Below are 26,880 nucleotides of genomic sequence, written 5' to 3' on the forward strand. Positions count from 1 at the left end.
CCATATGGGCTTAGTGACCTTGGGAAAATCCATTTGTGTCATTATTTTGTGGGTTATAATGAGGTCACACCATATGCCAAAGCACTACCCTTTCACAAGGGCATAAGTAAGGGCATATAAAAATGTAACCCTTCCCTATATGAGTGCCCCAAGTGCATTCTGGGAAGGTTTAAGGACTTGGTAGGAACTTGAAGGACATGAAGGGGGAACTTTGTATAGCGCCCCCTGGTGTGTGTGTTTATTTGTTAAGGTCAGCGACCCTGGCAGCTAAAAGCAGACTGATTGTGAGTCTGTTCAGTTATTATGCATATGTAGTTTTTTTTAAGGTGACTATGTAAATACTCGTTTATTCTAAAAGCTGCTCAGCGCTGCTCCCTTCACACATCTTTCTGACATTAAGACAACTGTGTGGTTGTTAAGGTTTATTACCATAGCAACAGACAGCTGTTTACTTTCTAAACCCCAAAATAAGTAAATATTCAATAAATAATACCCAAAAATGTACATGATTTAATAAACAACTCCCTCCCCCTAACATCATCATCATTTATTTATTTAGCCCCCTAACATAATTTTTCAAGCAGGCTCGGATTTGTGGAAAGGCCACCAAGGCCCGGGCTTAGGGCGGCAGGATTTTAGGGGGCGGCATGCTGCCCAACCACACCCACATTGATTTAAAAACACTGGGGATACGCAGGAGATACAATAAATTATTATTTTTCCTGTGCGCCAATCCCCATTGCTCCAGTCCCAATAATGAAAATTTGCACGAATAAAAGGGGAGGGACAGGGACGACAAACGGCAGTTATGTAAATTCGGCCCTGTTTTCAAGGTTACTGTTAAGGGAACTGAGACCCAAGTGTTAGTGGTTCCAGGCAGAGAGGGAAGGTGAGAGAGTAAATACATTTGCATAATGGCACAGGAAGTGATGTCATGCCCTCCTGGCTGCGTTGACACAAGGGGGTCATTTATGTGTGTTGTTGTAAGACTTTCCCGCATCAATGTGGTTAGTTTCCCTAAAAATAACTAAGACATAAAAGGGCACACGCTGCAAAGCCTGCCCCAGTTTTAATGTGCGTGTTACAGGTTTGGGGAAGGAAGGAAAGAGCAGTAGGCATGTGGCTGACTCAGGGAAAGGAGCAGCCGGACAGAGACGACTGAAGACAGATGAAGTGAGATTCAATAAGGGGGATATATGAAGAGGAGGAGTGTTCTGGGCTCTCAATAAGATATACCTTCATACTGTACATTCTAAACTAAATGAAACAGCATCTTCCCCGCCAGATGGACCTAGATGGACCTAGCTTTCACCAGTATGTATATATACAAATAAACTGAGAAGGAATGTTCTGGGCATACAATAAGCTATATACCCTCATATTGTACTGTCTAAGGAAAACAATATGGCAGCATCTTTCCCATATGTATAAATACAAATATACAGAGAAGGAATGTTCTGGGCATACAACAAGCTATACCATCATACCGTCTATTTAAGGGAACATAGCAAGTAATCAGATATCAGAGAAACACTTGATGAGACATAGTACCAATACCAGCAGAGAATAATTATTATTATATGTACAATTATCTATTTTTGGGGTTATTTAAATACCAGATGTAAAAAAAGAAAATGACTAGTTCTGCCATACAATACAGTAAATTATATCCAAAGCTTTCATCCACCAGCTCATCCAAGTTAAGTGTTGCTCTGTTATAATGTACTGTAATGTAGAAGCCAGCAGCCACATCCATCACATTTACTCAGGTCTCTAGGCATTTAATGGGAGTATAAACCCTGACAATGCTTATTCCATGAAACTGGCTAATTATACCACAGTAAGAAAGTCAGAATGCAGGGTCGGACTGGGGTGTGCTACCGCAGGAGCCCCACAACGCATCTGGTGTCCCTGCTGCCTACCTGCTCACTCACTGCCAGCCCCTCCCCACATACCTTATACTTAGTTTTGCCAGGATCGAGGGAGGGCAGTGGGGGAGAGACAGCGGAGGGAAGGTGGGGATCAGGTCAGTCCGACCCTGTCACACTTTTCCAAAATTCTGCTCTTCTGCCCCTGCAAGCTTCTCCAGGAACAGATTATGAAACAATTATTATAATATTATAGGCAGGGCTGCCATCAGAATCTGCAGGGCCCTAGACAACAATATTTTCTGGCGCCCCTACAAGTTAAAAAAAAATTGTGGCCATGGACCCGTAGAAGTAAAATAAAACCTTGGTGGCCAGTCCCCCCAAGTAAAAAAACAACATTGGTGGCCAGATTTCCACCCCCCCTAAGTTGAAAAAAACCGTCAGTGGCTAGGCCCTCCTCCCCCCACAAGTAAAAAAAAAGAGTGCCCAACAGTTTAATAAAAGAAAAAGAAGAATTTAACTTTGTTCTTCCTCAGCTCCTTTCTGTGGCTTTGGATTCTACTTCAACAGTGGCTCCTACTTCTGCATGGCTCGGCTCCTACTTCTGCACAACCCGGTTCCTTCTTTGGTTCAACTCGGCCCCTACTTTGGAGCAACTTGGCCCCTACTTTGGAAGCTCATCGGGGCCCGGATAATCCAGGAAATGCAGCATAACTGCCCTCCTAAACATACAGAAGCCATCTGGCCCAGGACGATTGTCCCCCAGTGCTCCCATGATGGTGGCCCTGATTATTGGCATCTATCTTAAAAACAGTGGGGGGTTATTCATTGTCAGCTTTCAAAATGAATCCTAGAACAAAGGGCACCATGAAACTGTCCTTATTGGAATATTACAGTGTGAGACCGGGATGTGAACCTCAGTCTGGGATCATATAGGTCACAATTAAACAACAAAATATTTATTGTCTTTAAGTTGCCAGTGGAGAATAATTGCCCCAAAATACCATAAATCAGTCCTGAAGCAGCTCTGCATGTCGGCAGAGAATGGAAAGTGCAATAATTCCCTTATCATCTATGAAGGAATCTCCAAGAACAAGACCTTAAAAGGTAGCATTTTGTCTGTAGTTCCTATACAGATTGTGTATTATTCACATAAAAACATAATGCAATAATACATGGGATCACATATAAGTAACTTACCTAAATGATAGGCCCATGGGCAGGACCAGATTTACATATTGGGCACCCCTAGGGCCACTGCCGTTTGTCGCCCCTGTCCCCTCCCCTTTATGCATGTAAATTTTCATCATCTGCACTGGAGCATGGGGGAAACTTAAAAAATGATTGTATCTCCAGCGCATCCCCAGTGTTTTTGAACAAATGTGGGCATGGTTGGACAGCCTGCCTCCCCCCTAAAATCCAAGCCTGCCCATGGGATTTGAATGAAATAGCATAGGTGTCGGAACCAGGGGGACCTTGGCCTCCCCTAGAATTTCTTACCAGGGTTCAAGACATTGATGTGGGACGAAGGGCCAAGGAGGCATAGAAAGTTTTGTGATGCAGCGAAACTTACCCCCCCTGCCCCAACCTTTTTCACCTGTTAGCAACATTCAGATGTAAAAAGAGTTGGGGAGCAATGCAAGCATGAAAATCTTTCCTGGGTGTGCTGAATAAGGGCTGTGATTGGCTATTTGGTAGCCCCTATGTGGACTGGCAACCTACAGGAGGCTCTGTTTGGCAGTCACCTAGTTTTTATGCAACCAAAACTTGCCTCCAAGCCAGGAATTTAAAAAATAAGCACCTGCTTTGAGGCCACTGGGAGTAATATCCAAGGGGTTGGTGAGCATCATGTTCATGCTCACGAGCCACTAGTTGGGTATCACTGTTATAGAGGGACATCAGCACTTTTGCCTATACTGGAGCTTCTGCATTATTAGTGCTCTAGTGCAGGTTGCATTGTTGTAAGCCAAAATAAAGTAAACTTAAATAATTGAGGCTCAAAACACAATACACTCAGCTGTACAGGAACCCTATATTTAACCCCTACTTTGTCCTTCTATTAATTACAGAGCTCCTTTTGCATGGCTTTTTAACCACTGATATGATTGATTTGCCCTTGTACTGTGCTGTGAGTTCCGTTGGGCACTTTTTTACAGTTCAGACCCCCACGGATGAGATGGTACCAGGGGCTGTCTGGTCAGAGGGATCTTCTCTTACACATTTACACATCTTACAGTTGAAGTCTCCTCTACATTAGTAGATCCGGAGTTTGACTGATAAACAGTTCCTACAGCAGAACCAAACCCAGGACCACATGGCTCTGACCTTGAAAGGCTTAATAAGGCAACGCTGTAAAGATCTGTGTTCCACAAAATGTCCCAGAAGTAACCAAATAACCCACATTTATTCTCTTTTGTCTTCCTACAAGCATTCAGAAATCTATTAACTATTAACTAGGATTTTTATACTGAGTGTATATAATATGTCTGTATAAATATACATTTGTAATATTTCTAAAATTATATTACTAAGTGATAGTAAAGAAATGACACCATTGGAATCATATAGGATTTCCCCTTACTTGACTAGTTATTTAATGTGTTTCTCAGCTTACTAAGATTGTTATTCTTTTGCATACAACCAGACTCTCTGATCTTTAAAGTGCCAGATGGAGTGGGTTCCAACCTCACTAGGAAGTTGCCAAGGAACAACTGCCAGAATTGCCCTGAATATGCAATTCTCAGTTATACTAGGTCTGAACTCTTGCATTCAGTGGCGTAACTATAGAGACAATAGACCCTGCAGTTGTTGGGGGGCACAGAGGACAGAGCCCTGGCAGTCGGGTCTGCTGCACATAAATCCCCCCTCTGCAGGACTTTTGTATTTAAAAAGCGAATGCGCACATGTTGCAACTCACAAGCTCTTGCGCAAGGATGTTTGGTGGTAGGAACAGGGCTGGTTCCTACTCCTGGGCCCTTACTAATTTTCTTTGCTGGGGGAAGCTGCAACTGCTTGCTACACCACTGCTTACATTATTACTTATAGAATAAAGAAACATGTATTCCAGCAGCTCCCCAAGGCTTGTCTAGAATCGGCGCATCTAGGACAGATCTAGAACAGCAGTCAGGATGGGATCAGTGTTCCATTTGGTGTCACAGTCACATGATTTCACTCTCTTCTTTTTGGGATAATCTTTTATCTGCTTTTTAAGTTAGGGCAGGGGCACACGGGCAGATATGGGAAGATTTAGTCGTCTGGTGAATAATCGCCTCTTCTGAGGGGTGAAATCTCCCTGAACTGCCTTCTCCCTGCCTTCTGCCTGCTATAATAAGAAAACGCCTGCGCCAAAGCACTCGCGGTGCTTCGATACCCAATGTGTCGCGAGTGCATTGGCACAGGCGTCTTCTCATTATAGCAGGCGGAAGGCAGAGGGAAGGCAGTTCGGGGAGATTGTCGCCCCGCAGAAGAGGCGATTAGTTGCCAGGGACTAAATCTCCCTGAATCTGCCCGTGTGCCCCTGCCCTTTGTCGCCTGGTGACTAATCGCCTCTTCTGCTATTGACAGAAGTACATATAAACTGCAGCAACCTTCTCACATTCTATATATTTGTTCCATCCTCCTCATCTCATGTATTTATATATTTAACCCTTTGCTCCTCATTCCTCTGATTATCTATTTTTTCAGTCCCTTGCCTTCTGCCTTCATTATCTCTTCTTTATCATCCTCCTGCTTTACTATAAACGTTCTCATTGTATGCACCGTTCTTACGGTTTCTCATTTGTAATGTCCTCTTTGGCTTTTTTTAAACTTCCCCTTGCCCTCTGTGTTTTCTGTACTTCTTGGCATTTCCCCTCCCTCTGACACTTGTGCTCTGCTATAATATTCACAGCCAGGTCATCGGGACACTAGAATGTGTTTAACTACACCTATGACTAAGCGCCGAAAGGTGTGAAACGCGTAAGGTGGGCCTGGTGGGGTGAGTTTGTATCTGAATTTTTAATGTTAATTTAAATAAAGAAAAATTTTTTACTGAGAAAAGCCTTGGGACAGTTATCTTTGGCTAAAGGAATTTTTGAATTCGATTGCCTGAGAACTGGGGCGAGTCCCTTGGGCTTAATTAGATAGAGATCAGATGTGGACTCCCAATTGATGTATAACTAACTGCATGCAGGCCCAAGACCGACATCAGGGGGGCACAAGGGGTACAAGTGTACTGGGCCTGAAGGGGGGCCCGGCTGTGCTGAACATTGACAGCGACAAAGCTGTGCCGCCTCCTTCCGAAGTCCCGAACAGCTGAAATGGGGAAGTGTCATAAAACAGAACACCCATAAGTCCCTAATCGGAGAAAAGACCCAAAGCCACGAAAATAGCCAAAGTCACGAAAACAGCCAAAATTTAAGTCCTGTAGCGGCGAAAAAACCCAAAGTCATGAAAGGAGGCGAAGTTGAAGTCCTGAAGCCACAAGTTCAATTCCTCTGACCACCAATGTGTGTGTGTGTGTTTTTTTTAATCCCCTGGCCACCAATGTATTATTTTAATACTCTATAGGCCCCTGCCACCAATGTTTTTTTTAGAAAATATTCTTTGTGGCCCCTATTTTCTTTAACTTGTAAGGGGGCCCTGGCACCAATGTTTTTTAAAAAAACTTTTATGGGGGGCCATGGCACCAATGTTTTTTTCTAACTTATAGGGGGGCCCTGGTCCCCAATAGCTTTTTATAACTTGTGTGGGGGGGTTACCTTTTTTAGCGCTAATGTCTGTGTGGTCTTTTAACGTTGATGTCGAGTGGGCGGGATATGTGCTATTTTTAGGGGCGGCTCAACTTTAAGTTACTGTTAATATGTTATATAATTGCTAATTATAAGCAACTTTCAATTGGTTTTCATTATTTATGTTTTATAGTATATTTATAGTGGAACACCGGGAAAAAACCCGGTGGGCCCGGCACTGCCTTGAGACAGCAGCCCTGCCTGGGCCCACAAAAACCTAAAAGAACTAAGGAAGCTGCAACGGGGCTCACTAGGTCTGGGGCCCACCAAGTTTTTTCCCGGTAACCCAGGGCCAGTCCGACCGTGTCAGAATCAAAATCTACAATCATTAACAAGGCCTCAACACCTTCATTAGTACAAAGTGAATGAAACGTTTTCTACTTCAGCACTGATCAATTTACAAAAGATTTGTACCAATATGAAGTAACTTAAGTCAAGAATGAGATGCCAAAAGGAAGTAGCTATGTTGGTTTCATTGGGGAGACCAGTGGGAATCACTGACACTTAACCCTTGTTATCACCATAACTGTTCATTGGCTTCAGGCAGAGCAAAGTCTGATCTCTCATTGCTATGGCATTGGCAGCCCTAGCATTTTTGGACAATTGAGACAGGTGTTATATAAGGCCATGGTCTCCCATGAAAATATATATATTTACATATTAAAGGAAGAAACTGAGATGAAAGTGAGAGCAGCCGGAAGGAGAGGAGCGAGGCACAGGGGATGGAGTTTGTTGCTGTAATTGGATTCTTAGTCAGATGTGACGGGTTATGGAGAATCCCCCACTGCATCACTGCTGAGAAGTGATAATGACTTTATGGGGCTCTTACACACAGACTGGCGGCTCGTCACGAGGCAGAAGACAGGGAAGCAGCACAATACAGCACAATGCGGCCATTATGTACAACACTGGGATGTCTGAGCACACTCAGCCTCAACTCACTTTCCGTCATGGATCAGCAAAAACACAGCTCCCTTGTTTATTATCACTGGAGGCAAAATGTTTTGTTTGGGGCAGAATAATGGCTCCCTGTATCTAATACTATATATCTACGGGCCAAGAAGATCACTGTACAGAGTGTACTACTCAATGCTTAGCCCAACACTCAGATAACATGTGCTTTCTGTATTTAATGGCATTCTAATGCAAAATATATGTGCTGTTTAAGGGAAACTATATGACAGCTCCTACCCTTGTGTATTAATGAAAATAGGAATGTTCTGGGCACACATTAAACTATACCATTAAACTGACTGTTTAAGGGAAACAATATGGCACCTTCCACCCATATGTAGGAATACAAATATACAGAGAAGGTAGGTATGAACCCCCTGGTTATGGCACAAAGATACATATTTGTCTGTGGCACTATATTGTGATCAACACTGTCTGTGCACTGTGGATCCACACTTCAAATAGATAGCAACGTGAAAGAGCCCTGCACTGGCAAACTCCCTGTGTGCTTTATGTTTGAAGGATGCACAGACAACGGTGCTCCATGATTTATTATTACATTGTTACAGAGAAGACAGAGCTCTCAGGGTGAGACACGTGTGGCTGGAGCGTGTCCCATGGGGCTCCTCTAACATCACAGGATGCATTAGTGAAATGGGGAAAAGAAGTAGGAGGGGGCTACTGGGAGGGGGCAGGTGCATTTGGCTGAGACAGGGGCTCACAATAAGCTCTTGGGGCAGGATGTAATTTCATTAGGTGTCTCTGTAAGGCTTTAATCCCAGGCCTTTCCTAGTTGGACAATTGATTTATTGTTGTGTATAACTGCTGTCAGGGTGCCTGCATCTCATTGCAAGAATAATGAGTCAACCATCATCTGATATCAGCCAGCAAATAACCCATGTACGGATATTGGTATTGTAGCCAAGGTATGGGGTAAGGGACAAGGAACATGCAGGTGTCTGACGTGTCATTACTGAAGCTGCTCTTTCATATATATGTACTTCTACAAATTAGTGAGCTGTTTGTTATTCAGATAGCTAGAATCTCAACCATAAAGCAGGGCAGGACTGCTGCTTACAATGGGTATCAGATAGGAAATGTGCCACTGTGAGAGAATGCCCTGTTATACCCTTGTAACCAGGCAGTGTTTTGAATGAAAGAATGGAATAAAAATAGGAGAGGGCCTACATAAGTGATAAAAGGTTACAATAAAAAAATGTTTTTAGCCTCACAGAGCAATAGTTTTTTGTTTTTTGTTTTTCTAGTGACCCCCCATTAGAAAGCTGGAAAGTGCCAGAAGAGAAAAACAATAAAAAGTAAACACTGAATATCAATTGAAAAGTTGCCAAAAATTAGCCATTCTACAGACCACTACTAAATAGCATACATTATTTTCTTGAACAAAGACTTTATATTTATCATTTTGTCCCTTTAACCCTTTTACATCTGAGAAACTTGGAAACAACTGTCAGATAATGAAAGTTGGATCTGAAGAGGTTAAATCCCAAGACAAACTGATTTTAGCCTGGGGGATAATTATGCTCTAAACAGCTGCCTAAAGCCACTAAATGTTATGGCCGTTGTTATAATTTAGAGCTAATTATTAGGGGAATGGGGAGTGGAGCCATCACAAGCCACACTGGGATACTGAGTGTTAATAAACTCACAACTTCCTTACATAGCCAAATTTACTTATAGGTTCAAAGTAACAGGCACATCTGCCTCTGCCCAATAGCCCCCCACTTCCCTCCACAAATGCCCCTGGGTGTTGAGCAGAGATGAGAGAATGGGAAGTGACAGAGGGCAGTATTGGATTACACTAATCCTATTTCTTATTCTCACATGCACAAAAGGGATCAGTATGTGTTCGGGGGAGACAAGCCCCTCTGGCACCCTGCTTTGTCCCGATAAGTTACATCATATTATCTGTCCCTCTGCATTTTATCTCTAGCTTGTGTATGTCCAACATAGAACTCTCCTTGGGGGTGGCACACAGGCGCAGCAGTTCAGCCCCTCTTTTTTTTTCTTTGTTGTTTTTTAGCAGGAGGGATGCCTGATTTGCCTTATGTGAGAGATAAGGTGATACTATATCCTTCAGGTTCCATGTTTTCCTAATATAGATAAGAAGAGTGCGGGAAAGTTCAGTAATGCACCACCTGTTCACCCTTTGACTGTAGAGTCAGAAACAACAACTATAATTATATAAGCAACCTATGTCTGGAAGGGGTCTGTGGCTGTGGGGTAGCAGGTATAGTAGGGAGAGATGGTGCCTATAGTAGCAGTGGGATAATAGTCTCTGGGAAGGGACTGTGGATGTGGGATAGCAGGTATAGTAGGGAGAGATGGTGTCTATAGTAGCAGTGGGATAACAGTTTCTGGGAAGGGACTGTGGCTGTGGGATAGCAGGTATAGTAGGGAGAGATGGTGACTATAGTAGCAGTGGGATAATAGTCTCTGGGAAGGGACTGTGCCTATGGGATAGCAGGTATAGTAGGGAGAGATGGTACCTATAGTAGCAGTGGGGATAATAGTCTCTGGGAAGTGACTGTGGATGTGGGATAGCAGGTATAGTAGGAAGAGATGGTGTCTATGGGAAGGGACTGTGGCAGTCAGGCCCTGACTGGCAATCTGTGGATTCTGGCCAGAGTTCTCCAGCCAGGTTGCCTATGGCATCTAGCCGGCCTGGCTCTGGTGGGCATAATAGTCTCTGGGAAGGGACTGTCGCTGTGGGAAAGCAGGTATAATATAGTAGCAGAGACAGGGGCAAACCAGGGAGTGCTGGAACCCGAGGTAGCAGCCCTGATGCCCCCCTCCGATCCATGCTTATTACTTCAGTGTCTGAGCAGGTCAAAAGGGGGCCACATCTCTAGTGCAATGAGTGATATAGCATTCTCTGTACTAGCAGAGTTGTATTACAAACCAGAAATTTGCCGCTTAAAGTTACAAGAGGTGGGGGGGGGATGCATGGCCCAAGCCTAGGAACTACTAGTTCTGTAAGTGCCTTGTTACTGGCCACTCACTGGAGCCTGAGGCAAGGTTCTCAACTTGCCTCATGGAAGGAACAGCCCTGAGTGGGATAATTGTCTCTGGGAAGGAACTGGGGCTGTGAGATATACAGTAGTAAGGAGAGATGGTGCCTATAGTAGAAGTGGGATAATAGTCCCCGGGGAAGGGACTGTGGCTGTAAGATAGCAGGTATAGTTGGAAGAGATTGTGCCTATAGTAGCAGTGAGTATAATAGCCTCTGGGAAGGAACTGTGGGATAGCATGTATAGTAGGGAGAGAGGGTGCCTATAGTAGCAGTGGGTATTATAGTTTCTGGGAAGGGACTGTGACTTTGGGATAGCAGGTATAGTAGGGAGAGATGGTGCCTATAGTAGCAGAGGGGATAATAGTCTCTGGGAAGGAACTGTGCTGCAAAACACGTGGTAGTTGTGACAAAGCACTTGTTTTACTATGGACTTAGCTAATTGAAGATTTAATAATGAAACAAAATACATAAATAAAATGTTACCCCCCCCCCACACACACACACTTCTGCTAAATGTCTCAGCATTTTCTCCATTTAAGGCACCCTTCCTTCTCCCTGATACTGCATGCATTCCTAGGTAGGAACAAATCCCAATCTGCCAATAGTGATGACACAGTCAGTGCACACACAGCAATTAAATATTGATGGCGCTTTTGTTCGGTGACATTAAAAATCCTAAATGCCGACTTTGTTATTGGGCCAGCAGGGGGCCACAGTGCTTCAAAACAAATGATTTTTATTCAAATTGTCATGTTGTGCGGTTAAGATTTAATTCTGTGACATTTACACAGAGAGGTAGAAATTAGGATGTATGGGGGTGGGGGGACAGGTTGCTTGCAGCCTTCATGCTGTTGTTGTGCAACTGTAACCCACCCACTGATTATGAGAGTTATAGTTAAACAACAGCAGAATAGCAGCAGGTTTAGGAACACTGACTGTCCCCATTTTACATCTGTATAGTTTAGTATAGTATCTGTGTGTAGCTGGATAGAAATATGTTGCCCAATAGAGAACAAAGAAAAATACAAGACCCCTCACAAAGGCAAACTATACATAAGTAAAACTATCATTTCAGATAATCTGCTTAGTGATCCCTGCAACCAGTTAAGTGTCAAAATACAATAGCATATAACTGAAAAACAACAGAAAATAAACTCCAATGTTTAAGACTTCTTAAATTATTTCCATCTTTAAAATATAAATATTTAATATTCAGGTAACTTCCCCTTTAAAGTACATTATTGAATGAATTGGCTGCTCATTTGCTTCTTGCTTTGCCATGAGGCAGAAGGTCTGTCTGTATAGGGGGAGTGTCCCTGAGCAAGGACCGCCTCTTTGTGGGAGGGGCTGTCTGGGTGCAGCTGAGTTCAGTTAAAGCCCTGGTCACTGAATCACAGGAGACAGGAGCTAACATTGGATGTGATAGGGGGGATATGCTAAGGAAGCCCAGGAAGGTGGGGTGTCCAGTCTGGCTGAAGGTGATGTCTCCCCAGTAATCTGACCAAGTGAGAACAAAGGACTGGCTGAGAGCAGGATTCACAGCTGACACATTGTAGCACTGGCTCACGCTCTTCAGTAACGGTGAGGCTGCAGCAGCATCAGGATTTGGGTGCTAATGGGCTCTTACATTCCAAGACTCTTCCCACCATTGTGGCCCTTGTGTCTCATGGATATTCTGCAGGGCTGAGAGGGGAATATTCCAATCAACTTTGTGGATTTCCCAGGCTGCATTGGCCCCTTGATGCCATTTAACTCCTTCCTACTGTTTTGTCTCCTCGCTGACTCTTAGAGAGGAGTATTTACACCTTCGTCCTCTATCTGAACTTTGGGAGAGAGTGGATCTGGGAGCTATAAATCCCTGTTCTTATATCTATCTGTCTAATACAGAGAGTCCTGGATTATATACTGGCTGAGCAGAGGGAGACATGGAGGAATATTTCACAGAGGTAAGTGTAAGTGGAGTTGAGATGAAATCAGACTGCTGTTAGTGTGCTGCAGTGCCAGTACCATCTCTAGGGACAAGGCTTCTGTACTGCCCAAAAACCCACAATGCACTGCACTGATAGAACCAGGGTTGCCTTTAGTGGGGAGACCCTGGGGCAAAATGTGGAACTCTATAATTTATCATCGAGTTTAAAGATCCCCAGCTCGTACAGCTCCCTGAAAACCGTAAATGAACAATAGGTTGAGCCAGTATTCCTGCCTTAGTATACACATATATTTCAATTGCAGCCCATTCCCTACTTACAGTTATAGTGACACCATAAACATGTTGGTGAGGCACATCAGAGCTTATTTACTTTCTATCTGCCTAAATCTGGTGCTCAGATAGGATAGGTTCCCTCTACTCTAGCTCTACATTTAACATTTTCCTTGCCAACTAAGCATATTTCTTCATATAAGATAACTGGGATTTGCATCTGTTTGCATGAAGTTTGTATATTACTCTTGTGTTTGTGTGGGTTTCCTTCCACAGTACAAAGATAATACTAATAGGATAATTGGCTTCTGTGTTTCTTCTAGGGAGGTTAGATTGTAAGCTCTTTTGGGGCAGGAAGCAGTCCAATTTACAGACATGTAAATTGATGTGTAATGTGCCTGTGCTATATAATTGATGAAAGGAAGAAAGACAGAGGGTTCAGGCAGCTGGGTGAGTACGGGATGGGTGGGTGTGGTGGTAGAGAGGATGGGGGGATGCTGCACCACACCCACCGCATGCTGGAGAGGTCACATAAAGAACATGGCAGTGCGGATGTTCCAATGTTGCCCCAGTTATGGGGATTTCAGCCTCATGCAATCCTGCAAGTCACACTGTGCTGTCTCTTGGGCAAGAGGCTTTCCTGAAGTAATGGGGCAGAGCATTTCCTCTCGCTGTCCCCTGGGGAACAAAAAAAAAAAGGTGAAATTCTGCTATTGCAATAATGAAGCAAGTTATGAAACTTTCCCAACCTTCAGCTTTGAGTGACTGGACCTCAATGTCTATTGCAAGTTAAAGTGATAAAGAGAGGGGCTGCCCAAACATGCATCTGTTGCCAAATATGACCCCAGGGTGGGTACAGGGAACTTCTGTGTTTGCTCAGGTGCCTTTATAATACAGCAGCACAGAGGGTCCCTAGAGGCCACTAATATGTGTTTGGGGGTTTCCTTCCTCTCCATTTATGGTCACAGGATGCTGTAATGCTATGTCAGATGCACGTGTGTAAAATATTATATCTGTTACTGTGCATGCTGTATACTGTATGTTAGTAAGTACAAGAGGACAACTGCTTGTAGCACCATCAGTGAGCATGAGCGTAATCTCCAAAATAAATGAGATGATAAGAAGAATCTTAGTTTTATATCAATCCTTCATTAATTGTGCTTAGAGTTGCCACCTTTTCTGGAAAAAATACCGGCCTTCTTATATAATTATCTTTTTTCCCTTTTAATAACATTGGGATCAGCCATTATTTTTACTGGCCAGGCCAGTAAAATACAAGTCAGGTGGCAACCCTAATTGTGCTATATATAAAACATGCCGGCAGGTAGCATTATTGGCTCCTGATAAGTGTAGGACTACACGGACGTTTACGGGGCGATCCGACACGCTGCGACAAAACGCATGCCACATATCGCATGTGACGGAAATAAGGTAAAAGATAGAAATGTCGGATGAAGTTGTAGCGTTGATCCGATGCGTCACGACTGTCGGATGCAGACGTAGCGTGCTGCGTCTGCATCCGACAGTCGTTTCGAATCAACCCTGCAATTTCATCAGACATTTCTATCTCTCACCTTATTTCCGTCGCATGCGATTTGTCGCAGCGCGTCGGAATGCGCTGAAAACGTCCGTGTAGTCCTACCCTAAAACTGACCCTAGTGTACATGTGTGACAGGGACCTTAGATTGTAAGCTCCGCTGGGGAAGAGACTGATGGGAACAAGGTAGAATCTCTACACAGCGCTAGGGAATATGTCTGCCCTATATAAATACAGTATAAGTGGGATATATATATATATATATATATATATATATATATATATATATATATATATATATATATATATATATATATATATATAACCCACATGACGCCTATTGCCCATAGGGTGCATGGTATTTAAAAGGCATGGGAAAGTGTCAGAGTGATGACAGCTGTTTAAAGCAAACAAACCTCTTTAAAGGCACAGTAACTTTAAAGGACAAATTGATCTATGAGAGAGGCACAGATGTACAAATGTGAAAGCTTTTATAGGCTGAAACATTATACTCCTTAGCTGGAAGCTGATTGAAGATCAGATTGTAACAGCTCCTGTTTAGCCTTGATATTGTACAGGGATAATAAGCAACCTGCAGGTCTAGAGAAACTACAATGCCTGATGTTCCATCCCCCACCACTACCAGCAGAGAAAGGGATTCTGGGAGTTTTCATTACGCAGCAACTTGAACATCATGGTTGCCATATGAAATGACAGGTTCCAGACATGGAAGAGGTTATTATAAATGAAAACCCCTCCCTATAAACAGACAAGGAAAAAAACGACATAGTAAAACCCCCCTTTTCTCTTTTTTTAGGTTGCCAGAAAAATGGTGTAAAATCATATTTACTGTATAGGTGGGACCACAATAAAAAGATGTAAAACGAGGGAGAACTTAAAATCATGGGATGTAAAATCAAGGTTTCTCTGCATTTATTTTCCAACATGTTCCTGCACCAGTGGAGCTTACAATCTAAGGTCCCTATTGCAGTCCCACATACTAGGGTCAGTTTTATTAGGAGCCAATTAACCTGCCTTTATGAATTTGGAGTGTTGGAGGAAACCGGAGAACCTGTATAAAATCTTCACATACACAATGGGAACATACACACTCCTCTCCCACTTCTGAATGATACTCTGAACCCCAGCGCTTGAAGGCAGAAGTGCTAGCCATTGTGCCAACATGCCAGCCATATTCCAAACTTAAACATGCATGGCAGTATTTTCTGTTTTTTTGGGGTTTTTTTTACACTGGCTGGTGCTCCCCTTCAGGTAAAAAATAAAAATGGCTGAATCTTACATGTGCAGTATAGTCCAAACAGAAAATGCTTGTTTTATAATTTATACAGGGTTACTGTACCCCCTTCTGTAAACCATAAGGATATTAGAAGTCACCGAGGGGCTCTGTGACCATATATAGGTACAAGGATGCATGCTGAGTTATACAGGGAACTCAAAGCATCACTCGTGTATTTTAAGGGATAATGTACCCCCTACTGTATATTATAAGGATATTCAACATCACTGAGGGATTCTGTGTCCATATAAAGGCAAAAGGCTGTCTTTTATACAGGGAAATGCTCTTTTCCTTCCTCAGTTTCTTAGATTTAATCTGTGCACTGTTATTACACTCTCCCATTGGTGCTTTACAGATTAACAGTAATAACAAGAGAATGAGAGACAGGCATTCCAGTGAGAGATGGACAGGGCCATGAGTACCAACAAAGATAAAGGAACTTTGGCCAATGGGATAAGAAACCTGAGTGCTGGGTTCAGATCTTGCCTGCAGTGAGGGTGCAACCTGTTCTCTGTTCCAGGATCCGGCACTGATCCTATTATCTGGCTGTGACTCTGTGCTCCCTACTGACTGCGGAATAACGTTCCGCTCCCACACTTATTCCTGTTTGTTCTCCTTGTTCCTGACAGTATTCCCTAATGGCTGGGAATGAATTGAGAGCTCCCCTGGAAGGCAGCACTTTTGTTTCTGGCTGTTGCTATCAGAAGGCGCAGGGAATTAATTAAACCTTATTCCGCGTCTGGCGACTAGCTTCATTCTTTATATCCGGCAGAACATGTAAAACCTTTTTGTTGGTCTTGGGCTAATAATAAGCTTCAGTTTATAATAGTGACAGAAAAGGCAATTGTCATTGGTACAAAGAGCCGGGACAGGAGGCAGAGATAATGGCATCAAGTTATGAGCTGTATTAATATAAAGAATATTGTCAGATCCTCTGAGCCCAGAGGTAAAAAAGAGCATATATATATATAGTAACTGAGATGGGGGTTTTTTGTACAACAGCAGGGGTATTTACTGTTAAAGTCACAATTCATTTAAGCTTTCTCTCCTCTAATGTTTCTCTCCAACTGGTACTTTATCAGAGGCTGTGATGCTCCATCAACAACAAGCTTCAACTGATATTAATCTACTTTGTATTTAGGGTGATACAGCAGACTAATTTTCATTAATCTGAACTTATATTGCAGTAGGGTTATTTATTTTGCTTTACAATACACACTGTCCCACTGTTAGAGCCATCAAAAGGTACAGGAGACAGTACAGTCAGGCAGAGCCTTGGGCCGCAATACTACTTGGCCTGACACCCCGTCTGCTTGCTTGCACCCCCCCCCTTGCTGGGTCCGCACATAGCCACCATCCTCTCTCTTATTTCACATGACACCCTCTGATTTTACACTATCCCACCATTTAGTCTCCCTTTAACTGTGTCACCCCCTGGCCATTTTGCTTAAGGAACATGCCTCTCCACTGTCTGGGGGGGGGGAGTCCAGTTGAAATAGCAGTATTGGTCCCCATGATTATTTATCTCATCTCTGTGCAGTCCCTATGCACATAATCCAGCAGTTACTTGTTTTTACAATAACTTCTTCATTATTATAAAATGTATACATCAGTTTGGCAATGCATATAACTGCTGCTCTGCTTGCACACCCTTTAAAAAAGATAGCTCTGCCAAGAGTTGTTGGACATTCTTCTTGGGCTACCCTATGGCAAACTGGGGGTGTCCAAGATATGTTATCACCCCCTCCACACACACACACAGAACAGCTGCCTCTAAACTCTGTGTATTATTGCAGTCAGGCCCTCCTGCAGTGTACGACCTTCTATTTTCGGCCAAGTCAATACCCCTGGTGTTCTGATGAGGTGACGCATCCCTTCCAAAGTTTGGGCTGGAGCCCATTATACCATCATGCAGTCATTCTAAACAAATACCCAGCCGCATTCCTGAGTCAGCTGCTGTCACTGGTTTTCCTGTGCTTTGTGAGTCAACTTTATCACTTCTCCGCCAGATCAGTAGCCAGTTACCCCCTTGGAGTTCAAATAGCCAAATATTTGGAATTTTTTGAAAAGGGAAGGGGGGCTTTCATTCATTAAGCATCCCACTAAGGGCTTTTTTTTTAACCCCTTTACTGAAAACATTGCTGTAAATAACTTCCCAATATACATTCATAAAACGTTATCACTGGTTGTATAGTTACTCTTAATTGTAATTGCTTTTGACAGCAGTGTTTGGCTGTTTATATTTGCTGCACTGCTGGTTCTGGTACTTGAAATATTTTGGTCAAAGGTAGCTCTCTCCAGAGTCTGGAAGCTCCAATTCCCAAAAAACCTTTCAAGCTTTTGTTCAAAGAGTCAGAACCAGTAGAGCAGAGAGGGGCTAGTGCTTTCCCAACACAAATGAGTTTAACCTTTGGGCACATTGGGGGCTGGAAATATTTCGATCAATTGCCACTGGAATCTGTGTCAGTTCATGCAGTAGTTCAACATACCAGTGCACAGAGATAGTAGGAAGAACCCCATAATTAAAAAAGTTAAAAAATCTACCTGCACAATTAATCTGTATTATGCCAATCTGTTCTTGGTATCCCTACTCTCACAGGTTGCAGTGGGTAAAGCTGGCAAAATAAACTCTAACGATTGATAGTGGACCTTTGTGGCCATGTAAATAATCCATGTGAATAAAGAACACTGAAGATAGAGCAGGTAAATGACAATGTAATCACCCTGCTATAGATCCAGGGGTACCCTGGGCACAAATTAACACTCACCCCAAATCTCACTTTACCTGGCTTTCAGGCTGGGCCCCCTTAACATAGGTTACAAGGTTACAGATATATAGAAACATTGGGGCAATACTCGTCCAAATATAGTTCCAGACTAAACTCCTCGTGAAGTGTGACTGATACATAGACTGGCTGATATTTCAAGGTGCCTGAGGTCCTATTGTCTGTATGATCCAACTATGGGCATACCAGCCACGTTATTTGAGATAGTGATCACATAATAGAAATGATATTGGATAGAGCTTGCTAGAAGGTAACTAATGATGCCCCTCCCCCGGAGACACACCTGGCAACTTACCCTCCTAATCTCTAGCTGTGGCAATATGGTTGTATCGCCAGATCAACCTTTGAAAAAAGTACTGTCATCCCCAGGCCACTGGACCACATCATGCTGGCAATGGCACATTTTGCATTCATAGAATGGTTGAAGTAACAGCACCCGATCTGGGTCTTTATGGAAGGATTCCAAGTGCAGTTGGTACAACTTGGCCTTTGTTTTCCTGTCTCTTTATGCCACTTTACCCTGTTATTCAGATGTTCTGGTTTGCACAAAAACATCATCACCCCTCCCCCTCATAAATCTGCCCGCCTCATCAACCAGTGTCAATTTTCTTTCCCCACTAGGCTGCTAAATGGAGGGGAAAGAGTTAATGGGCGGACATTGCTGCTCTCTCCCCCAGGGACATTCATCTCTAGTTCCCTCAGGGAACATGAATTTCCCCACTTTTCTCATCTCCCCCTCCCCCAGGCTCTCAATTCCATTAGCAGATTCCAGCTATTCTCCTCATATTTTATTCATTGCTGTTTGGGCAACAAGGAGACGTCCATATCCCAGACCTGTCTTGTGAAAATCTTTCTGCCTTTAGCGTCCCTGCCCCTGAGCTATTTAACTTGCAGCACGCCAGCTCTTGCTGGACTACAACTCCCAGAATTCCCTTTATAACCAAGAGTAACAGTTTGGATTAACTAGTGTTTGGCTAATTAGAGTCTACATTGCGCCAACGTTACATTCCCATTTTAAATGCATCGCAGCGAGCCAGTGCTTTTCCAGCTCCATTGATACATGTGGTACTGGAAATGCCATGTCAATTTATTTGTACAGGGTAAGGGCTGACCAGGAATGGAGACAAATGTGGCTCTGCCTGAAATTAGGTCTCCAAACCTGTGTGACATCAGTAAGATTTGACCCATGTGACAATGCAGCCCTGGTGATAGTCTGCTGACCGAGAATTATGTGTTGGCACCTCTTTATCAATGTTATTAACTGGCAGCTACTGCCTACTTATGTCCCCAAACTAAACACAATGTTAATGCTTACAATGACTTTTTTATTTTTTTTAAATTTTAGTTCATTTTCTCAATGGTTGGGGATAAATTGTACAGATATGATTGTACATTGTGTTATACAGTGTGGAACTTCTGAATCTACCAGATGTCTGAACAAAAAGACACACACTGGGATCAGATCATTTCTGGGTATCGGCACACATGTTGTTTTTGTGCAAAAACTTGTTTCTAATCTTGTATGGCTGTATCCTCTCCACTCCCTTTCCTGTGCTGCTTCTGCTTTCTGCACCTGCTGCCCTGTACCAACTACTTCTGGGATTGTGCTGCTGTGACTGCTTCCTTATTCTGCCCTGCTGCCCTGTACTCGCTACTCCTGGGATTGTGCTGTTGTGTCTTATTCCTCATTGCCTACTCACTATTCTGTACCAAGCAATCCTAAATATGATCTGATATGACTGCTTACTCATTCCCCAACCACTGCCCTGTATTAACTACTTCAAGTAATGTACTCATATGGCTGCTTCCTTATTCTACCCCCATGGACTGGTACCAGCTACTCCTAGTAGTGCCCTGCTGTGATTGCTTCATTCCCCACTGACTGCGCTGTACTAGCTACTCCTAATAATTCTCTGCTGTGAATGCTTCCTCATTCCCTACTCGCTTCCCTGTTCTAACTACTCCTAGTAATACTCTGCTGCAACTGCTTCTTCATTTGGCATTTACTGCCCTGTACTAACTACTCTTAGTAGTTCTCTGCTGTGACATCTTCCTCATTCCCCACTGACTGCCCTGTACTAACTACTCCTAATAATTCTCTCCTGTAAATGCTTCCTCATTCCCCACTGACTGCCCAGTACTAACTACTCCTAGTAATACTCTGCTGTAACTTCTTCCTCTTTCACCACTCTCTGCCTGTACAATCTATTACCATAGTACTAATTGCAGTCACTGCTCTGCTGATTCTTTCTGCCTGGGGTTCTGCCCCACTTAATGCCATCCCTGTGGGTAAAGAATATCAGATTTCTGTTACAGAGAGACTTAGTGGTGCTGATGGGATTCCCAGGTACTCCGCTGGCAACTGGAATTTGGAATGGCTGGGCTCTGGGGAAGCCTGTAGCTTTTCTGGAATGCAGAGCTGGGGGGGGTTTGAACATCAGGCTATCTTGCTGAGTCTGTGGGAGGAAGTATGGATGGTTTGTATAGTAGGGGTCAGGACATTGGGGAAGCACGTGTATATTAGCAGTCTACTCCCTTACTCGTAAAGCAAGTACAGACATTGCTGGCAGTGGCAGGGAAAACCTTGGTATGTTTTATTCGACCTTGTGTAGTGAGGTCACTAAACTGCAACCGAGGACAAGTTTCCAGCCTAAATCTGATATGTGCTGCAGTCTTGCTGTGTGGCTCTTGTGTCATGTAATAGCGTGTTTAGCCCTATGGGATGTTTCTACAATGATCAATAAGCCTGACAAGTGCCCTTCAATAGCATATGCTCCCTAGACTGAGGTGAAATATACCTTTATAATAATAATAATAATAATAATATGTTTGTGAAGATTCTCATTCATCCAGGTCATGATAGATAGATAGATATATATATATATATATATATAAATAAATAAGTCAAATCAACTGGACTTACTGTGTTTTTCTTGAAGACATTTCACCAGTCATCCAACTGGCTTTCTCAATTCAGAATAACTTGTACATAGGATCTTGCTTCACTATATATCCTCTGGAATGTTGCTCCAATCAGCATAATCTGTTTATCATAATCCACAATGATGTCATTAAGTTAGGTGTTGATTGTATTAGCAAGATTGGAGCGTTGATGTGTTATAAAACCAAAGGTATTTCTTTCCTGTGTGTGAATAGTACAGAATGAGTATTTGACATATGTACATTAATTCTCTGTATAGTTGATACATACAGGCAGGAGACTGGAGCTGCACATACGCAAATTTACTTTGAATTTATTTGAGGTTTATAACTCTCTTTAATATAAACCTTTAAAGTGTGCAGCAACACTTGCAGGTGATTGGTAGTATAAGGGCAGGACCCGATGATGCGTTTTGACCCGACACGTCGCAATGCGACTAAACGCATGCAACGTGACGGATGTTTTACTGAAAATGGAAAACTGGCGGATGAAATCACAGCGATTTCATCCGACAGTCGGACCGATGTAGTTGTAACATGCAATTTCTCCTTCACTTCCGTTTTCAGTAAAACATCCGACACGTCGCATGTGTTTAGTCGCATTGCGACATGTCGGGTCAAAACGCATCATCGAGTCCTGCCCTTACTCATAGTTACAAAGTCGCCATACTGAAGACACCTGGAATTTGAAAGTTTCACTAAAATTCTGCTGTTGTCTATTGGCTTCTATGATCTCATATTCCTCCAAAAGGAAATCACAGTTGCAGCTCCTGTGTCCGAGCCTTTTAGCTACAATTAGTCACAGCCGCTTTGCTGACAACAAGATCTGTTAGAATGATATTCTCTGATCTCTGTATCCAGTCATGGAGAAAATGGTATGGGCAGAGAAACCAATAGCTCACTGAATAAGATGGTTCATTGCTGGCATCATGGATGGATCTAATAATATAACTAAATATGCAGCAACTCTGTTCTATATAGTTGTTACCAGCAGGGAATCAAGGGACAAGTCATGACAACACTGTGTATGTCCCACAACCCCAGTCCCTTCCCAGAGCCTATTATCCCACTGCTCCTATAGGCACCATCTATCCCGAGTATACCTGCTATCCCATAGGCACAGTCACATCCCAGAGGCTATTATCCTGCGGCTACTATAAGCACAAACTCTCCCTACTATACCTGCTATCCCACAGTCCCTTCCCAGAGACTATTATCCTACTTTTACTATAGTTACATACAGTAGTTACATAGTTAAATTGGGTTGAAAGAAGACAGTCCATCAAGTTCAACCCCTCCAAATGAAAACCCAGCATCCATACACACACCCCTCCCTACTTTTAATTAAATTCTATATACCCATACCTATACTATCTATAGAGTTTAGTATCACAATAGCCTTTGATATTATGTCTGTCCAAAAAATCATCCAAGCCATTCTTAAAGGCATTAACTGAATCAGCCATCACAACATCACCCGGCAGTGCATTCCACAACCTCACTGTCCTGACTGTAAAGAACCCCCTACGTTGCTTCAAATGAAAGTTCTTTTCTTCTAATCTAAAGGGGTGGCCTCTGGTACGGTGATCCACTTTATGGGTAAAAAGGTCCGCTGCTATTTGTCTATAATGTCCTCTAATGTATTTGTAAAGTGTAATCATGTCCCCTCGCAAGCGCCTTTTTTACAGAGAAAACAACCCCATCCTTGACAGTCTCCCCTCATAATTTAAGTCTTCCATCCCTCTAACCAATTTAGTTGCACTTAGTCTCTGCACTCTCTCCAGCTCATTTATATCCCTCTTAAATCACTCTGCAAAGTGGCAGCATCCTGCATGGAACCTATAGTTCTGCACAATTTAGTATCATCTGCAAAAATAGAAACAGTACTTTCAATGCCCACCTCCAGGTCATTAATGAACAAGGTGAAAAGCAAGCCCTGCGGTACTCCACTAACAACACTGGTCCAATTAGAAAATGTTCCATTTACCACCACTCTTTGTAGTCTATCTTTTAGCCAGTCCCTTCCCAGAGACTACACCTGTATTGAAGTTATAAGCACAATTGAGCTGCCTGCAGGCAATATGATTAATTGATTATGGGTTACACTGATGACTTCTACAACAGTGTTCTTGAGTGCAGTTGTTGTTATGCAGAGTTCCAGGGAAGTAGCAGTTACATGTACTCAACTTAAAGAAAGCTCTTTGTATGCGTAACACTTAACCCTCTTGATGCTGTACTGCAACTGTTAATTTCTCTACCCTCAATGGGTGGTGGGTACCTATGTACAGGAATTACACATAAAACCATCCTGGATACAACGTGACCTCCAGTTCTGCAACTTCAATCCGTCTCTCTGGAAAAAAATTTAGAAAAATGAGCAGTTGTGTACAAGAGAGTGACTTAATTTTGGAAGTTAATACTTCCCCAGATTTGCAAACTCGCTGATACCTGAGGTAATGGCAGTGGGGTAACTTGATGGTTCTGGACCTCTTTATTATGTTCTTGTACCTTTTGCCAATATGTTACAAAAATTATTTTAGTTTTATACATATACATTGGAAAACATTTTGGACAACGTTGGTAACATCCCCCCCCCAATCTATCTTAATGCCTCCCATGACCCCCCTTAATCACAGTGATGGCCTATGATATGCAAATTACATCTCTCCAGTTGTTGGTGAGCTACAACTCCCAGCCAAAGGTTGTCAAGGTGTGCTGGGAGTTGAAGAGATATTAGGAGAGAAAATAGTGTCCGTACGCTATATAAAATTGCAATTTATTTGTGTAGTGGGGAATATGTGCTTTTACCATCTTCTTTGAGATGCCCTATAGAATGCTGAATTGCATGGAAGATAGTGACTGGCCAGCAGAGCAATCACTCACTGCAGTTTTACACTGAAATTGACTGGTGGGGAAAGAAATCAATATTTTTCTATTTAATCTTAACACTGGTGAGATACCCTTTTTGCCCAGTTTGTGCTGATCATTCTGATATGTCTCCTGTGTCTCGCAGTGCAGATTTGTTGGTACTGTCATTTGTTATAGCCCATAGCCCATCTCTTGGCACTGACTGACAGTTGACTGACAACCTTGCAGCCAATGAAACTTGATTTTTTTTCTCAACTCCACTGGTCAGCATGTGGACTCTGTCACTAAGACCTCTGCACTATCATTACTTTAACATGCAGATAAAACCACAAGGAGATCCCCACAGTTATGCCATTAACAGACATACTCTGGTAAGAATGTTCACAATGGGTAAGTGACACCTGATTCAATTCTTTATGGCTGGTATAGTTTTTTTTTTATCTCTCTGTACAGTTTATGGGCAAACCTAGAAGGCAGTTCCTGCTCGATTGTGCTTAGTACAGGGGAATATGGTATCTCCCTTTACAGGCTGATTTGATTATTAAGCCTGGTCCTTTAATCACTACTAAAGACTGAACAGAATCTGTTCTAGACAAGGAGGGATTAAACCTTCTCTTTATATCTCAGTAATGCAAGAAGACTAATTATTGACTTAGGGCTATTTACTGCTGAATGTTAAAATGCTCAGACAATGGATAATGGAATCGCACGTTGCTAATTTGATCCGCTGTCCTCGGTGTATCCCCTGCTGTCCAGCTTCCGCTCAGTCTGGTTACCTGCTTTCTGCTCTCACAGCATGTCATGTCCCTGCTACCTCCTGCTGTCAGGGTCCCTTGCTCAAGGCACTGCTTCTGCTTGATTAGCTCCCCCCCCCCAAGTCTGCCACCCTATTTAAAGGGACAGAAGCTCACCTTGTACCATCTGTGCTTGATGTAATGAGCAAGGAGAAATGGGAATGGTATGCAGGAATGTGCTTTTGGAATGGGAAGATGTTCAGTAAAGGCACAATAACAAGCGGATACTGCAAGATGGAATGGTACAATGGTTAATATTCCTTTGTTATTTCAGATTCAACTGTTACATGTTGGAACATTTACACATTGAATATTTATATAGTGTAACTGTATTAAACACAGATATATATATATATATATATAGTAGCAGTGGAAATAACAGCATCTGGGAAAGGACTGTGGCTATGATAGCACATACAGTATAGTAGGGAGAGATGGTGCCTATAGTAACAGTGGGGATAATAGTCTCTGGGAAGGGACTGTTGCTGTGGGATAGCAGGTATAGTAGGGAGAGATGGTGCCTATAGTAGCAGTGGGATAATAATGTCTGGGAAGGGAATTTGGCTGTAGGATAGCAGGTATAGTAGGCAGAGATGGTGCCTATAGTAGCAGTGGGATAATAGTCTCTAGGAAGGCAGGGGAGCACTCAAACTGCTTGTGATTAGTATATATTCAGACTGTTAGACACTGTCTAACAGTCTGAATAAATACTAATAAATACTAATCACAAGCAGTTAATCTGCGTTTGAGTGCTCTCCTCCTTCTCATTGAAAGGTTGGCAATTTTGGATGGTTGGTACATCTTTTTAAGGAGATTGAAGCATTCACTTATAAAGTGCTATTTGGCTGAGCGCAGATTCCTTTACTCTCTACAGGCTCTGGGAAGGGACTGTGACTGTGAGATAGCAGGTAAAGTAGGGAGAGATGGTGTCTATAATAGAAGTGGGCACCCGGCATATTAGTCTCTGGGAAGGGACTGTGACTGTGGGATAGCAGGTATAGTAGGGAGAGATGGTGCCTATAGTAACAGTGGGATAATAGTCTCTGGGAAGGGACTGTGGCTGTGGGATAGCAGGTATAGTAGGGAGAGATGGTGTCTATAGTAACAGTGGGATAATAGTCTCTGGGAAGGGACTGTGGCTGTGGGATAGCAGGCATAGTAGGGAGAGATGGTGCCTATAGTAGCAGTGGGGGTAATAGCCTCTGAGAAGGGAGAAGGACTGTAGTTGTGGGATAGCAGGTATAGTACGTAGGTAGGGTTGCCACCTGGCCGGTAAAAATGATGGTTGATCCCAATGTTATTAATAGGGAAAAAAGATAAATATATAGGAAAGTCTGTATTTTTTTCCAGAAAAGGTGGCAACCCTAATAGTAGGGAGAGGTGGTGTCTATAGTAGCAGTCGGGATCTTTCTAACCGAGACCTGCTGTGACATAATTTCTGCATTTCTGGGCGTGCCACAAACTTGTTTTTCCCTGATTTTTCAACAGTCTCCTTTATTTATCAACTCCAAGGGGAGTAGCTGGGCTGTATCATGGGCAAAACTCACTTTGATTCAGTTTCCTGGCAGTCAATGTTTCTGGTGGTATGACCTGAATCAGAAGTTAGTGGGGCAGATGCAATAACTTTATAGCTTTTACACTGTATTGATAATTAAGCCCCATCAATCTGACTTTTTGCCCCGTCCTGTTTTAGGGGAGTCGCGTGTGGCTGGTGGAGAAACAAACTCTGCTCCCCGCAACAGTGACCTCCAGCAGCGACGGAGATGTCTTGTTTAACAGTGACTACGGCCAGGTAAGTGCATTATGTATTATTAAACCAATAGTATAAAATGCAAG

At 42.9% G+C, this 26,880-nt stretch overlaps 1 protein-coding gene across 2 annotated transcripts in view; it reads left to right on the forward strand.

Moving 5' to 3' along the window:
- Positions 1-12,163: 12,163 nt before the first annotated feature.
- The window catches only part of myo10.2.S (myosin 10, gene 2 S homeolog), a 49,589-nt gene continuing 34,872 nt past the window's right edge, over positions 12,164-26,880 (forward strand). Inside the window, 2 exon segments of one of the 2 annotated variants that reach the window (NM_001092950.1) lie at positions 12,164-12,568; positions 26,738-26,836. In NM_001092950.1, coding sequence (NP_001086419.1) covers positions 12,548-12,568; positions 26,738-26,836 — 120 coding nt within the window. In that variant the 5' untranslated portion in view covers positions 12,164-12,547. 2 annotated transcript variants of the gene reach the window in all.

The sequence above is a fragment of the Xenopus laevis genome, chromosome 9_10L (genome assembly GCF_017654675.1).
Source record: "Xenopus laevis strain J_2021 chromosome 9_10L, Xenopus_laevis_v10.1, whole genome shotgun sequence".
NCBI classification, from domain to species: domain Eukaryota; kingdom Metazoa; phylum Chordata; class Amphibia; order Anura; family Pipidae; genus Xenopus; species Xenopus laevis.